Genomic DNA, 13,202 nt, shown 5'->3' on the forward strand with positions numbered 1-13,202 from the left:
CGATCCTCGAGTGCTTTGTTGCAGCTTGCAGCGAAGGACGCGGTTGCGCTGCGGAATTCGTGTCGGGAGGCCTGCCGCGCAGAAGCCGACCCTGGGACGGAGCTGAGGGGCACAGAAGCCGATTTTTAAAGATCGGAGGAGGGAAAATTAGGTTTATGTTTGGACTTAGCCCATACAGTGAAACTAAAAGAAGACTAGTTTGTGTAGTCTACAGGTGGTGACAGACTCAGACTCCTGGACAGCCACCTGAAGTGTCCAAATATTGACGCAAACACCTTTAAAAAATAAAACAGAAAAGATCCAGTGGTTTCTACAGACTATTTACTTAATTTCATTCCTCCTGTCATTTTTGAGATTTGTTCAGCGTACTGCTAACACCCTCCTGCCCTCTTTTATTCCTTTGCTTGCGAAGGTCTTATTGGGCCTTGCGTCTGATCCACTCAACACTTTATATCACTCCGTTTTATCAGCCTGTCACTCATCTTGAGAAGCACTCTCAGCTGCACTCTATAAACTGTGAGACGTGCACCGCGCTGCCCGCGCACAGGCACTCGCACGCACGCACGCACGCACACACAAATACAAAAGCTGAGTGAGTGATTCATCGGGGCCTGTTGGTGGAGTCAGCGATGGGATTGTCCAGGCTGTAAATATACAATAAGGCCGTCTGAGGCGTCGTACTGGCCTTCATTTGTTTTATGTGCAACTTCAGTTGTAAACACACAGCGCACCTCCGTCGTCCTCTGCGCTGTGATCGAACGCAGTTGTGTAACAAGGCAAAGCTCTGCCTTGTCACACGACTGCAGTAAAACCAAGTGTGACTCGAGGCAGAGCACGTTTCTGCAGTCAAATCTTCTCAGCCGTTTGAACTGGCGACGAGGCCTCCGAGTCGGGTCGTAAGAAGGCGCAAGGCAAGGAGGCAGTGGTGCTGTCAGATTCTTGGAGTGACAAAGGAGCCACTAGGTGGCGTCTTCCTTCCATTTTTCCCAGTTTGAAATATTCAATTTTTCAGGTTTTCTCTTCATGAACTAAAATCATGCTCTTGTTTTATTCTTCCAATTTCCGTTTATCATTCAATTTCAGGACTTTTTCACCTCACTGGTTTGTTGACTCCTTCCTCATCTTGCTGGTCCAGAAATACTTTATTTTTACGCATAGTTTTGTTGGGATTACTCCATAAAAGTAGTCCAACTACTGATTACTGATTGCTCCTTTAAAAAGTAATCTAATTACTTCTTTAACTGCTTTGTTTCATAAGTAATCAATTACTGATTACTTTAGTTAAAAAAAAGATAAAGTAACAGTTGAGAACGTCTTGTTTCCTGCACATGACGTACAACGAACCTCAATATTCTTTGATTTTGACGAGATGAACTCAAAATAATGTCTGTATTTCCAGCTGTTTTTTCTTTTGCCGCCGTCGTGCTTGTTTTGGTTGCATCATCAATGCAACGTCACTGTTTTCGGTTGTTTTTCTAAATTTCAGACATCTTGTGGATAACAAGACATTTTTAGCTTGCAAAATATTTCAGAAAAGTAATGGAATCGTTACTTGATATGGAGTAATCGTGTTACATTACTCCATTTACTAAAAAAAAGTAGTTTAATTGCAGTTGTGAATTACTTAGTAATAGATTACTCTCCAACACTGATTACGCAGCATTGAACTGCCCTTCCACCTTTTAGACATTTGCTGGCTGTTAGTCCGCGACGGATGGCTGCTAGGACTTGCTAACTCCACTAAATATTTCTGAATGAGTACTGAAAGCCATTTGCCCCATGTAATCCAGTTGTGCAGTAGGCTCAACGGCGTCCTCCCTGTGTAGGACAATGGAGATTGTGAGGTAGGAAATGCCATCATAGCAACAAATTATCATGATAACTTTGTGTATTTTACCAAGTTCTCAGACGGGAGTCCACAAACGTGATACTGTAACACTGTGCTTCCGAAAAATGTTGAATCCTGTTTGTTTTGGCTCGGCTGGTCAGTCTTGGTCCCAGTTTGTGGTCAGCAACAGGCGAGTGTCCCAACAGAGGCCGAGACGCCCGCCTCTTTTGTGTGAACAGATAAGTGGGATAACAGGTTTGGTGACTTGAAGATACTGACAAAGTATCACACATCAGATTATGTCAGTGAAGCATGAAGTAAACTGTGGGGACACCATCTGAAAAATTCACACTCCAGCTCCTTTGTCAACCCCCCGGTCATAAAACAAGAATAGACCATAAAGCTAAACACGAGTTTATCGTCGGTCTCAGCAGACTGAGCTGCAGCTGAAAACAACCTGCGTCCTGCAGCTCGGCTCTTGAAGACTCCGGCATTTTTTTGCTGGAGGAAACAGTCTTAGCCTGCTGATTGTTGATAAAGGCTGGAGTAAAGGTCTCCTCCTCTGTTCTGAGGGTCGATTTGGGTCCAGTCTTTGTATGTTTGGCCAGAAAAAAAAAGTTTATAATTTTCCCTCAGCAAGAAAGAGACAAATGTCTGCATTTGTAGTTGTTATGATGTGTTTTCACATCTTAACTTGGGACTTTATAGGGTGAAACAAAGTTGAAATTCATTCTTCTTCTGTTTTTTTGTTCAGTGCAGTTTGGATCCTCACCTGGTCCTAAACCCCAGTTTCATGGGGGAAAGGAGAGGAGGAGTTGTACTCACTCACTCACTCACATTTGACTTGTTGCTTTAAGATGTTTTGACACCGGAATTCTTTGATGATGGCCATGAAAATGTAGTTTGTGTCTCAGTTTTACCACAGTGACAGCAGAGACTTTTGTTGTTACTCACTGTGTGGGTGTATCTGAAAGTCATCCAACATCCAAACAGAAACTTTAACTGGCTCATCCTGTTGTCTTTGACCTGCACATTTCAAGCGTCATGTCATAATTACTGTTCCAGAGTAATTATGTTGGTGCATTGGAACACGCCCTGTCACCTTTACCTCGTTTAATCCCTCCCCGCTTGCTGCTCCGTTTGGCCGATGAACAATTTTTTCATATTTTTTTTTTAATCTGTGAAAAGAAATAGTGACTCAACTTATTGCATTAAAGTAGTTCCTGAATGAATCAGCACCAGGATGATCAGAGTAAGACAATATCTGAACACCGATGTTGAGATAACCCCCCTTCGCCTCCCCGCGCTCGTCGCCAGGTCATGTGATGACAATAGAGGCACAGTTGGATGAGTGAAAGAAACAGGGTAACACTCTGGGTCACTGTATGATGTTTTTGTGTATAAAAGTTGAGAGTTTTGGAGTTTAGCCTGAGCTTTACTGGGAGAAGCCTTTCAGTCCTATAGATGAAAATGAATAGTAATAAATCAAACATACACAGTCAGCCAAAAATAGTGTATGCACACATCAAGAAAAGAAAACCTTGCACAAATATTTAATTTGTACAAGTAATTCAATATCAGGGAACAAAGGGAACTTGCATTACTCCTGTGATGTGTGAGTACGTTTTGCAGTGAAACATTTATGCAAGTTTCTCTTTCCCTGATGTGCGTATACATTATTTTGGCTGACTGTATATTCAGCATGCGGTTCTGTATGTTTGTCGCAGTACAAAGAAAGTCTGTGTCTCTTCAGCAGCTGCTCGTCGATATTGTTGACATGCTTCATTTATCCCTGGGAGCTTTCAAGAGTTGATGGACTGGGTTTGATGCGCATGAAGACAAAGCTTGACGTGAAAACATAGTTTCCTTGTTATTAACCATCTGGCCCCGGCCTGCCCGCAGCCCCGTCTAGCTACAACTGAAAATAAAATCTGACCCCTGCTGATCATCTAAACGAGGAGTGAAAGAACGCGTGCACGAGAGGAAGGAGTTCAAGATGTGACCTATTTCAGGCAAATTCAACCGGGAGCCGCTGCCTCCAAATGGTTTGATGGAGGCTTCGTTCAGGAAAGGGTGGAAACAGATCCAATCTGACAAGGTGTTTACACACTGGCATCCCCCTTCACCAAATATGGTAAAATCATCTGTTGATTGTCTGCGGAAAAATAGCGACTGTCTGTCCGCATGAACGCACACTCGGCGCTGTTACTTCTGGAGGGGAGCAGGGGACAATTAAGGTTCTAGTTTGGCAGAAAGGTTTCCTTTCTCACCAGTTTTTGGACTTACTTTGCTCTGTGATTTCCATTATATTTCTATTTCCTCGCTTTATTAAAAAAAAAAAAAAAAAAAAAAAAGCATTGACAGCCACCTATTAAATAGTTACCTTGAAATGATCATTTGATGAATGAAAGACTTGCTTGCAGATATATAAAACGTGCAATGGCTGTTGCAGCTGTGTGGGCACCACGTAGAGGGAAAATGCTGTTAATTTACAGCTGGATTTCAACAGTATTGGCCCGTTTATCACAAGGCAACTTTTAAATCATTGCAAAGTCACGTCACTGCAGAAAACACATCTAATTCTTTCGTTACTACTCTGAAAATAAGACAAGCGGCATTGCATGCTTGCATTTCCCACCATCCGCTGCAGGTGGTGCAGGGAACTCGTGCGCACATGCGTCACGCCCCTTTTAAATATAGGTTGGAGGCTGCGGCGCAGCGCGCATAACGGTATGAACAAGCACTGGGACGCAGTGACATCACTTTGAACAAACTTTTCCTTCTTCTTCGTCATCATCATCATCATCCTCCAATTTTTCGGACCCACCTTTCCTCCAAACTTCACACTGTCCACCTGCGGACGCTTCCACCGGACCGAGTCGGACACGATGGCCAACTCGGGGCTGCAGCTGCTCGGCTTCCTGCTGTCCCTGATAGGTCTCGCCGCCACAGCCGCCGCCACCTTCATGGTGGAGTGGAAGAAGCAGTCGCACGGAAAGTCGCACCGCATCCACGAGGGCTTGTGGATGACCTGCAGCGGCCACGAGAGGACGACGTGCGAGTACCACCATTCCCTCCTCAAGCTGCCCAGTAAGTCTGTGTGTGTCTCTGGTCCATCAGCGCTGCTGGGACCCTCACGGTGAACCCCTTCACCAGCCAGCAAAGGAAAACCATTCACAGGCCTGCGTTTGATGAGAAGCTGGAAAGAAAAACTGCTGAACTTTTATTTACTTTTATATCAATAATAATAATAATAATAATAATAATAATAATAATAATAATAATAATAATAATAATAATAATATATTTGTATACTATATATATATATAAGAACATATATATATATATATATATATATATATATATATATATATATATATATATATATATATATATATATATATATATATATATATATATATATATATATATATATATATATATATATATATATATTTATTAATTTCTCCTGTTCCAGCGGAGCTCCAGGTCACCAGGGCTGTAATCGTGCTCAGCATGTTCCTCTCCACACTGGCAGTGCTGGTCTCCACCGTGGGGATGAAGTGCACACACTTTATGGACGCCAGGCCAGAGAGCAAGTCCAGAACAGCCATGTCTGGAGGGATCATGTTCCTGGTTGCAGGTCAGGAAAACGAACAGCCGACTGTGCCACATTTTAGGTTTCATCTGCAGTTAGAATCAGATCAGCGGATTCGGTGAAAAAAAGTTTTCTTTTAGAAGACAATTTTTTAAATTATGTAATTGAAAAAAATAACTTCATAGAATCATAGGATAATAATAATAATAATAATAATAATAATAATAATAATAATAATAATAATCTATTATGGAATCATTGTTATTATGGATTATTTAAAAAATAATTCAGCTGGTGCCAAGGCGGTGCTTTGATATGTAGCTGAAAATATCTGCTTCCATAATTAAAATAGATGAAATGTGAGTAACTTAATAATTAGTTGTTGTTTTTATTGTTGTTGTTTTTTTGTTTTTTTTTATCTCTGCAGGTTTACTGACTATCATCGTCACCTCCTGGTACGTCAGGATGATTGTTAAGTCCTTCCATGAGGCTCATCGTCTGGAGAGGTAACACACACACACACACACACACACACACACACACACACGCAAGCACACACAGAAAGAGAAGATATACGTGAATCTCATGCTCCTCTCCCTCTCGCAGCATTGAGTTTGGTAAGGCGGTGTTTGTCAGCTTGGCTGGTGGCGTCCTCACCATGGTCGGCGGAGTCTTCCTGAGCTGTCGGAGATGCTCGAGGTCAGAAGTCAGTGAGAGCATCAGCGGAAACCACCTGTTCACCAGCACCAGCCAAAAGTCCAACTACGTCTAGCACGCCGCGAGGTCAGAGACTGTTGTTTCTGTGTGAAAGGAACTTAGGAGAACCGAACAGCACGTAAAACACCATCTGAAGAAAGTTGGGGTGATCAAACGGGATTAGGTGGAGGAACAGGAGGAGGGGGGGAGGAGGAGGAGGAGGAGGAGGAGGCCACTGCATCTCCGTCAGGAAGAAGGATTCAGTGTTTCACACTGCAGTTTACAGCAACTCTCTTAGGATTTTTTCGAAGTAGAATTGCACCCACCCACCCACCCACCCACACATACACACACACACACACACACACACACACACACACACACACACACACACACACACACACACACACACACACACACACAGTCAGTCTGTATATGTTTACAGCGAAGATATTGAGGTTTCATTTGACTGAATTCTGCACTTACAGAATTTGTACTTTATCAAAATTCACTCCAGTGGCCTCCTCAGTTTCACTTCACAATAGATTTGTTTCAATATGTGGACAGATTGATTTGTCTATTTTCCTCCCCTCCAATATAGATTATTATGCAATTGTTTTGTTGAACTTTAAAGATATCTTTTAATTTTTTTGTATAAATATACATATATCTTTTTTAACAATTTTTGCAAAACCTGTAAATGAATTATTTCTAAAATTTAAAATGATAAAGAAAACTACTCATGTGACGAAAGGTTTTTCCATATCGAAATAATTTTGAATAACATACATCAGTTTTAATTACTCTCATTCTTTTTTTGTTGCTTGATTCATTATTAACTCATTTGACTGTACCCAACAAAAACCTTGTATATATTGTTTGAGAAAAAGATTCAGAAAACACAAAGCACAAAGACAACAAAAGTCGTGACTTCAGTGCATTTTGTAAGGCTTTTAAGGGCAGCGTCAGTGGTAAAAGACAAGAGAAGTCATTTGGCTCTTTGTTACAGCTAAAAAGATCCTGTTTTTTTCCATTCTTTTTTTTCCTTCAACAGTGCTTCAGTAATGAGGACTTTCCTGATACTCAAACTGTTTCCTTCCTCTCCTATCTGCTGTCGTTTTTCTCTAAATACTGTGTTTACTGGACTCTGTTATTCCAGCTACCACCCATGCACTGACTGAACTGACCGAGAATTCAAGACAAACCCTGAGCTGGAAGGTTTAAAAGATAGACTAAATATGATGTCACAATGAATGTGGAAATGGATTCATACCATGAAGAATGTGACAAAGCCGGTAATAAAGATAGCCTTTACACAGGTGAATAATTGTCATGTTTGCCTTAATCGATGCAAATGTTTCTATTATGCCAATTCAAATTCCAGACAAGTTGTACATTGTATGAAATGGGATTAAAACTCTACAACCCACACATGTACTTTCATCTACACCCAGTATTGTTGCATGAAAGTTGTTTTTATTTGAATAGCAAATTTAAAATCACACACAACACAAATCTGTACTTTACAGAATAAAACAAATATAGAATCACAGATGAAGAAAACACATTTTACACGATTTCAAATCAATAAAAAGCATTTTAAAAACAACAGCAACAACAATTAAAAAAAGAAGAAGTAATAAATAATAAAATTAATTAATTAAAAAAAGTAATAAAATTAGCTTAATTCATATTTGATCTTTACCAGTCAAGCAATAAGCCCGAACTGGTGAGATATGATAACTGCATTTTTGACTAATTGTAACTTAAATACTGCAGTCTGGGAGCCTCATGACTGAAGGTAGAGATACGAGCATACGTGACGGTTTGAACGGTCAGACACGGTGGTGAACAAATGATGTGATACTTCAACTCGCCACAAGAGGGAAACAGTGCACTTCAACCAGAGCGCGTCAATCTGACCAACTTGTTTCATACCGTCTCTATACAAAGTGTGGTCCGGTGTTATTGCACCATCATGCAATTCCCTGAAGAGCTTTGTTTATGACGAGTTGACTGAAAAGCACGAAACAAACCGCAAACTAGTGAGCCAACTATATTCTTTTGAAAAAACAAAAACAAAAAAACACAACTTTGAAGTTTTAAATTTTCATTTCATTTGATTTATTGATTGTATTTCACAACAATAAAAGCATATTATTTATATTTTGGAAAATAAAGAATTTTAAGTATGCTTTTGTTCACACTTTAGTCAACATAGAATCCCAGATCTTCTTAGTGGGTTGAGCGGCAGTTGTTCCATGAATAAAACAACATGAATTAGACTTCTTCTTCTTCAACTCCTCCCAGAGCAAATAAGACCCACATGACATATAAAGAAGGTGAAGCGACCCAGTGGGTGGTGGTGACCCAGACCCTCGAGTTACCCCTCCTCGCTCAGCTGTGCGATTGTTTTGTGCCCATTCATCTCTCGGAGGGGAGGAGTCAGCGGAGTCAGAGAGGGGTCATAAGAAAATGTGTCCCCGGCTGAGTGCAGTATTATTTCCGGCCAGCACCGGGTGCCGTGGCGGAGGTCCTGGCGGAGTTTTTTTTAAATGGACTCGACGCCGAAGCTGAGCTGAGACTTGCTGCTGCTGCTGCTGCTGCTGCTGCTGTTGTTGTTCTGAGTGACAGCCGCTCCGTCTACCGGCCGACAACCGAAGCGTGGTGATGGAAAGCCGCCTTTTCCCCTCCGCCGCCGCCGCCGCCGCCTCCGTCCTGGTCCAGGTGCTGCTGGCCGCGTCTCTGTCCACATCCGCCGGCTTCCTGCAGCCCTTCGACCTGCTCTACGACAGCGCGGTGCATGCGTTCTACGGCGGCGACTACGGCGCCGTCGTGCGCTACATGGAGGCGGCGCTGGGCAGCTACAGGGAGGTCCGGAGCACCAGGGTCCGCTGCCGGCTCAGGTGCCAGGACAAGCATCAGTTCCCCGACGGCTTCTCGGAGTTGCCCTTCTTCGACGCGGTGCTGCGGAGGGCGGCGTGCAGCAACGCCTGCATCGAGGAGAAGCTGGGGCCGCAGTCCGTCCATAAGGTCAGCGATGACGTGCTGCAGGACTTCCACCGCAGGATCCCCTACAACTACCTCCAGCTGGCCTATCAGAAGGTGAGTGTGCGTGGAGGTCTTCTCTCCTTATTGCCCGCTGCTGAGGCGCCACTGCTGCTGTTGCTGCTGCTTGGCAACGGGATGCGGCCACGTTGTTTACACGCAAATCATGTGGGTGTTTTCGAGTCCACCTGTGGAGTTTGTTACATTTTGGACTTCATTGGAACTTACTTGGTCCTTAAGTGCCTTTTCTATATCGTTTTGTACTTTTTCCTGCTGTACAATGTGAGTTCAAGACAAGTTTCCCACCCAAGGGATTGTCAGTTGCCTGTATAGTTTTGTATGACGTCATATCCTACATAAGGTGATCATTCCGTGTCATTCTATCCTATCACATCGTGTCATATCACATGGTATATTATTTTATCCTATTGTGTCGTCGTATGTTCAAAGATTGCTTAAGTTTAGTTTTGCATATTGTGTGGTGTCTGGTCGTGACAGGGCTCCAAACTGCAGTTCAGTCTTGCAAATTTCAGGTCACATCAATAGAAATGCTTCACATCCTGGACACCGTCCCGTGCAATAAACAAACATACCTCCGCTTGGACCTTTTCACAATCAACCTTTTAAACACCGCTGGCTTGCAGCTCCACTGCCACTCACGCAAAGGTCCGATGTTGACAGTAAGGAGTCCCCCGACGTGTGTTTGCCAAACACTACAGGTGAAAACTGTCATCAGGCTGCTTGTCAGGTTGACTGATGGCGTAAACTGTTCATTATTCTTTCAAAACGTAGACTCATTTGTTGATCTGTCACTGAATTTAGACTTTTGGTTGAAGTCAGGGGTCCAGGATGTACTGTGGTGTGAAATGATGCAGCTTTAAAGCCACTGGTATTTTCAATCGCAAACCAAATCAGTTGTTGTCCATCACAGTCAGGAATGAAAGGGGTTTTCTGATATTTCTGGCACATTTGCAGGCAGAAACTTGCTATGCCTGCTCTGAACACCACTCCTTATTATTGTGAAACGGTGAACTTTCGGTCCTGACAGCAGCAGCAGCAGAAGCAGCAGCTGTTCACCTCTCACCTCATGTTACATCATGGATAATGTCCCTGTCCCACACAACACCAGCGCTAGTTTCCTTACAGCGACACCAAACCTCAGCAGAAAAGCTGTGCAAGTTTTCCCTCCCGACACTTTACTTCCTCCTTTGTTTAGAGGCAAACTTTGTTTTTACGGTCTCTGCCCTTCTCCCATCTGTTATGTTTTAACACGTGTTTGTGGCTTTTTCTCTTTTCACAGCTGCGGCTCTTTCTTGCCCGCCTCGTCCCTCGTACGTACACAAACACACGCACACAAAAAAAACGTCCGCGGAGCCTTTTAAAGCCCTGCGGTGCAGGTGGATTATGTTAAGAATGCTTCATTTCTGCAGCCTGTGTTTGTTCCTCCAGCTCCAAACATCTGAGATCGCGGCTATTTGCCGAGCATTTACACACGATGCGGCCGGAACGGCTTTTCCCATGAGGGCCGTCTCGAGCGGGGATGATGCTGAAGCGTGGGAACAATGAGGGGGACGCATAAAAGAGGAGGGCAGATCACACGGTGCATATTCAGCCTGCGTGACTCAGTGGGGTTTTATTTGCCGCCTGCCGGGGGTGGCAAATATGTTTGATGTGTGTGTGTGTTGTAATCGAGGAATATTTACCCATCGGTTTTGTGAGCCTCTTTTTTTTTTTTTTATGCAGCCGAGTCATCCAGCAGCAGCCCCAGCAATCTTTCTGTTTACATGGTTTTATGTGGAAGAAAAGCTGTGACACAAAGACCCAAAGATCCCTTTGTACTGTTCAGTGTGTCAGTGTTACAGTGTGTAATCCACTACTGTTTTAAACTACTTTTTTAGTAACGGAGTAATGTAACGGGATTACTGTGGCAAAACTGGTAATTATAGAATAATTACTTCATCAAGTAACAACTCCATTACTTTTCTGAAATATTTTGTAAGATAAAAATATCTTATTATCCACAAGATGTCTTAAAATATAGAAAAACAATCAAAAACAATTGTGTTGCAGATTGATGATGCAGCCGTGCATGCAACGTCCTTGATATGCGACGACGCACCAAAACAAGCATGGCGGTGGCAAAAGAAAGAACAGCGATTGCATTTGTTGCATAATTTTGAGTTCATCTCGTCTAAATCAAAGAATATTGTGGTTTGTTGTACATGATGTGCAGGAAACAAGACGTTCTCAACTGTTACTTTATCTTTTTTTTTTAAACTAAAGTAATTAGTAATTAGTAATTGATTACCTATGAAACAAAGTAGTTAAAGAAGAAACTAGATTACTTTTTAAAGGATTAATCTGTAATTAGTAGTTGGACTACTTTTATGGAGTAATCTCAACAACACTGGTTGGTGGGGTTCAGTTCTGGGACATGGTGCAGCGTTAGCCTGGGCTGCCTCGGCCTGATCAGCAATCCCAGTCATTCGCTCCAGTCTGGCGCTCTCATCGGCACGAACGTGAGCCCCGCGGCTCTGTCTGGCTTCCCGCACGGCTGCAGAACAGCTTTAAAAAGAAGGAAAAAAAGAAAGACGTGGAGGTGATGACGCACCGCTTCCAGCCCTCTGAAGTGGTGGGAAGTTTACGCAGCGAGTCACCGTCTGCGGCCACTTCTGCCTGAATCAGCCGAGCGACGCTGAGGGATGAGGCCATGGTCTCGTAGAGGTGCATGTGCTCCCCCGTCTAGACACCAGCGCAGTGGCGCACACACACACACACACACACACACACACACACACACACACCTTCACAAGTCTGCGCCCAGCTGTGAAAATATCCCTGGCTGATCTGTGAAGAGATGAGGGATTTCTCTGTGATTTTGATGTGGACGATTCAGAGGAGCTCATGAATATTTGAGCGGCTCTTGAATTTCACCCCGAGCCGCGTAAACGTATTTGAGAGGCGAGTACATGGCAGCGCATCAAGAGCTCCCGTGTTGATCTTGCCACGGCGTCAGGCCGGCTTCTCCTCTACAAGCCGGGTCCTTCATCAGCTGAACATCAGAGTGAGTATGTTCTCACATCAGCATCTCAATCTTCTGTGTGTGTGTGTGTGTGTGTGTGTGTGTGTGTGTGTGTGTGTGTGTGTGTGTGTGTGCGCAGGCTCATGGTGGCGAAAACAAATAACATTCCTGCACTATTTAACATTCCGCCGTCACTCGGCCTTCTCCGCGACAGCCGCTGGCATAAAGCCGCCCTTTGGGCCCCCCCACACCCCACCCACCACCAGTCCCCGTCTCACGCCGCTCCACAGGCCCCGACTGTTCTCCTCATTAGGGGCCCATGTTCGCCCTCCGTTCGACCGGACAAATATTTAATTTTCCTGTTGTGCCTTGTTTGCTTTTGCTAAAAAAAGACTTGGACGCCACCTTCCGCCGCTGTTAAAGGGACACTTCTGTGGGGCTGCAGCACCTGGGCGGGACCCATCCGGGACCCACCCCCACCCAACCCTCCCACCTCGTGGTCACTCCAGGCTCCAGGAGTCCTGTCTCATTCGCTCAATTTTTTCAAGGCGAGGACGGAAAGCTACAGTGTCGTATTTTACTCGCTGGGATTGTCACACTTTGCAGAATCCGAATCAGAACAAACTTTATTGTCCCCCAAGGAGGAAATTGGTCCCGGACTTTCAGTGCAGATCTGCCACAGTACATTACAAACCATACATGGCATTATTTCAACAAAGTAAAACAATCAACCTTCTTCTTCTTCTTCTTCTCCTTCTTCTTCTTCTTCTTCTTCTTCTTCTTCTTCTTCTTCTTCTTCTTTTTCTTCCAAGTCGCTGTGCAGAGACTCACACACTTTCACTACATACTATAAAACACACAACGGCTGCAGTGCAGCGCTCGGGTCAGAGCTCTGTTGGAATTCCCGCCACCCTTCAATGAGATTGTCCATTTTTTACAGAAACACTTGAATTGACTTGAATTCTTCGATAACGAGGAACCAACTGCGGCAACATGTTGTCGTTGTGCGA

At 43.8% G+C, this 13,202-nt stretch overlaps 2 protein-coding genes across 2 annotated transcripts in view; both read left to right on the top strand.

The window, feature by feature from the left end:
* The first annotated feature begins 4,536 nt into the window (after window positions 1-4,536).
* Window positions 4,537-13,202, top strand: part of LOC142885954 (claudin-19-like) — a 28,442-nt gene continuing 19,776 nt past the window's right edge. Inside the window, exons 1-4 of the mRNA XM_076022781.1 lie at window positions 4,537-4,918; window positions 5,307-5,471; window positions 5,854-5,932; window positions 6,033-6,286. Coding sequence (XP_075878896.1) covers window positions 4,717-4,918; window positions 5,307-5,471; window positions 5,854-5,932; window positions 6,033-6,198 — 612 coding nt within the window. The 5' untranslated portion in view covers window positions 4,537-4,716 and the 3' untranslated portion in view covers window positions 6,199-6,286. The remainder of the gene's footprint in view (window positions 4,919-5,306; window positions 5,472-5,853; window positions 5,933-6,032; window positions 6,287-13,202) is intronic.
* p3h2 (prolyl 3-hydroxylase 2) overlaps window positions 8,521-13,202 on the top strand; it is a 45,804-nt gene continuing 41,122 nt past the window's right edge. The window contains exon 1 of the mRNA XM_076022763.1: window positions 8,521-9,227. Coding sequence (XP_075878878.1) covers window positions 8,793-9,227 — 435 coding nt within the window. The 5' untranslated portion in view covers window positions 8,521-8,792. The remainder of the gene's footprint in view (window positions 9,228-13,202) is intronic.

This window comes from Nelusetta ayraudi, unplaced genomic scaffold, assembly GCF_046127955.1.
Source record: "Nelusetta ayraudi isolate G7.1 ecotype Tasmania unplaced genomic scaffold, CSIRO-AGI_Nayr_v1 ptg000013l, whole genome shotgun sequence".
Classification (NCBI taxonomy): Eukaryota; Metazoa; Chordata; class Actinopteri; order Tetraodontiformes; family Monacanthidae; genus Nelusetta; species Nelusetta ayraudi.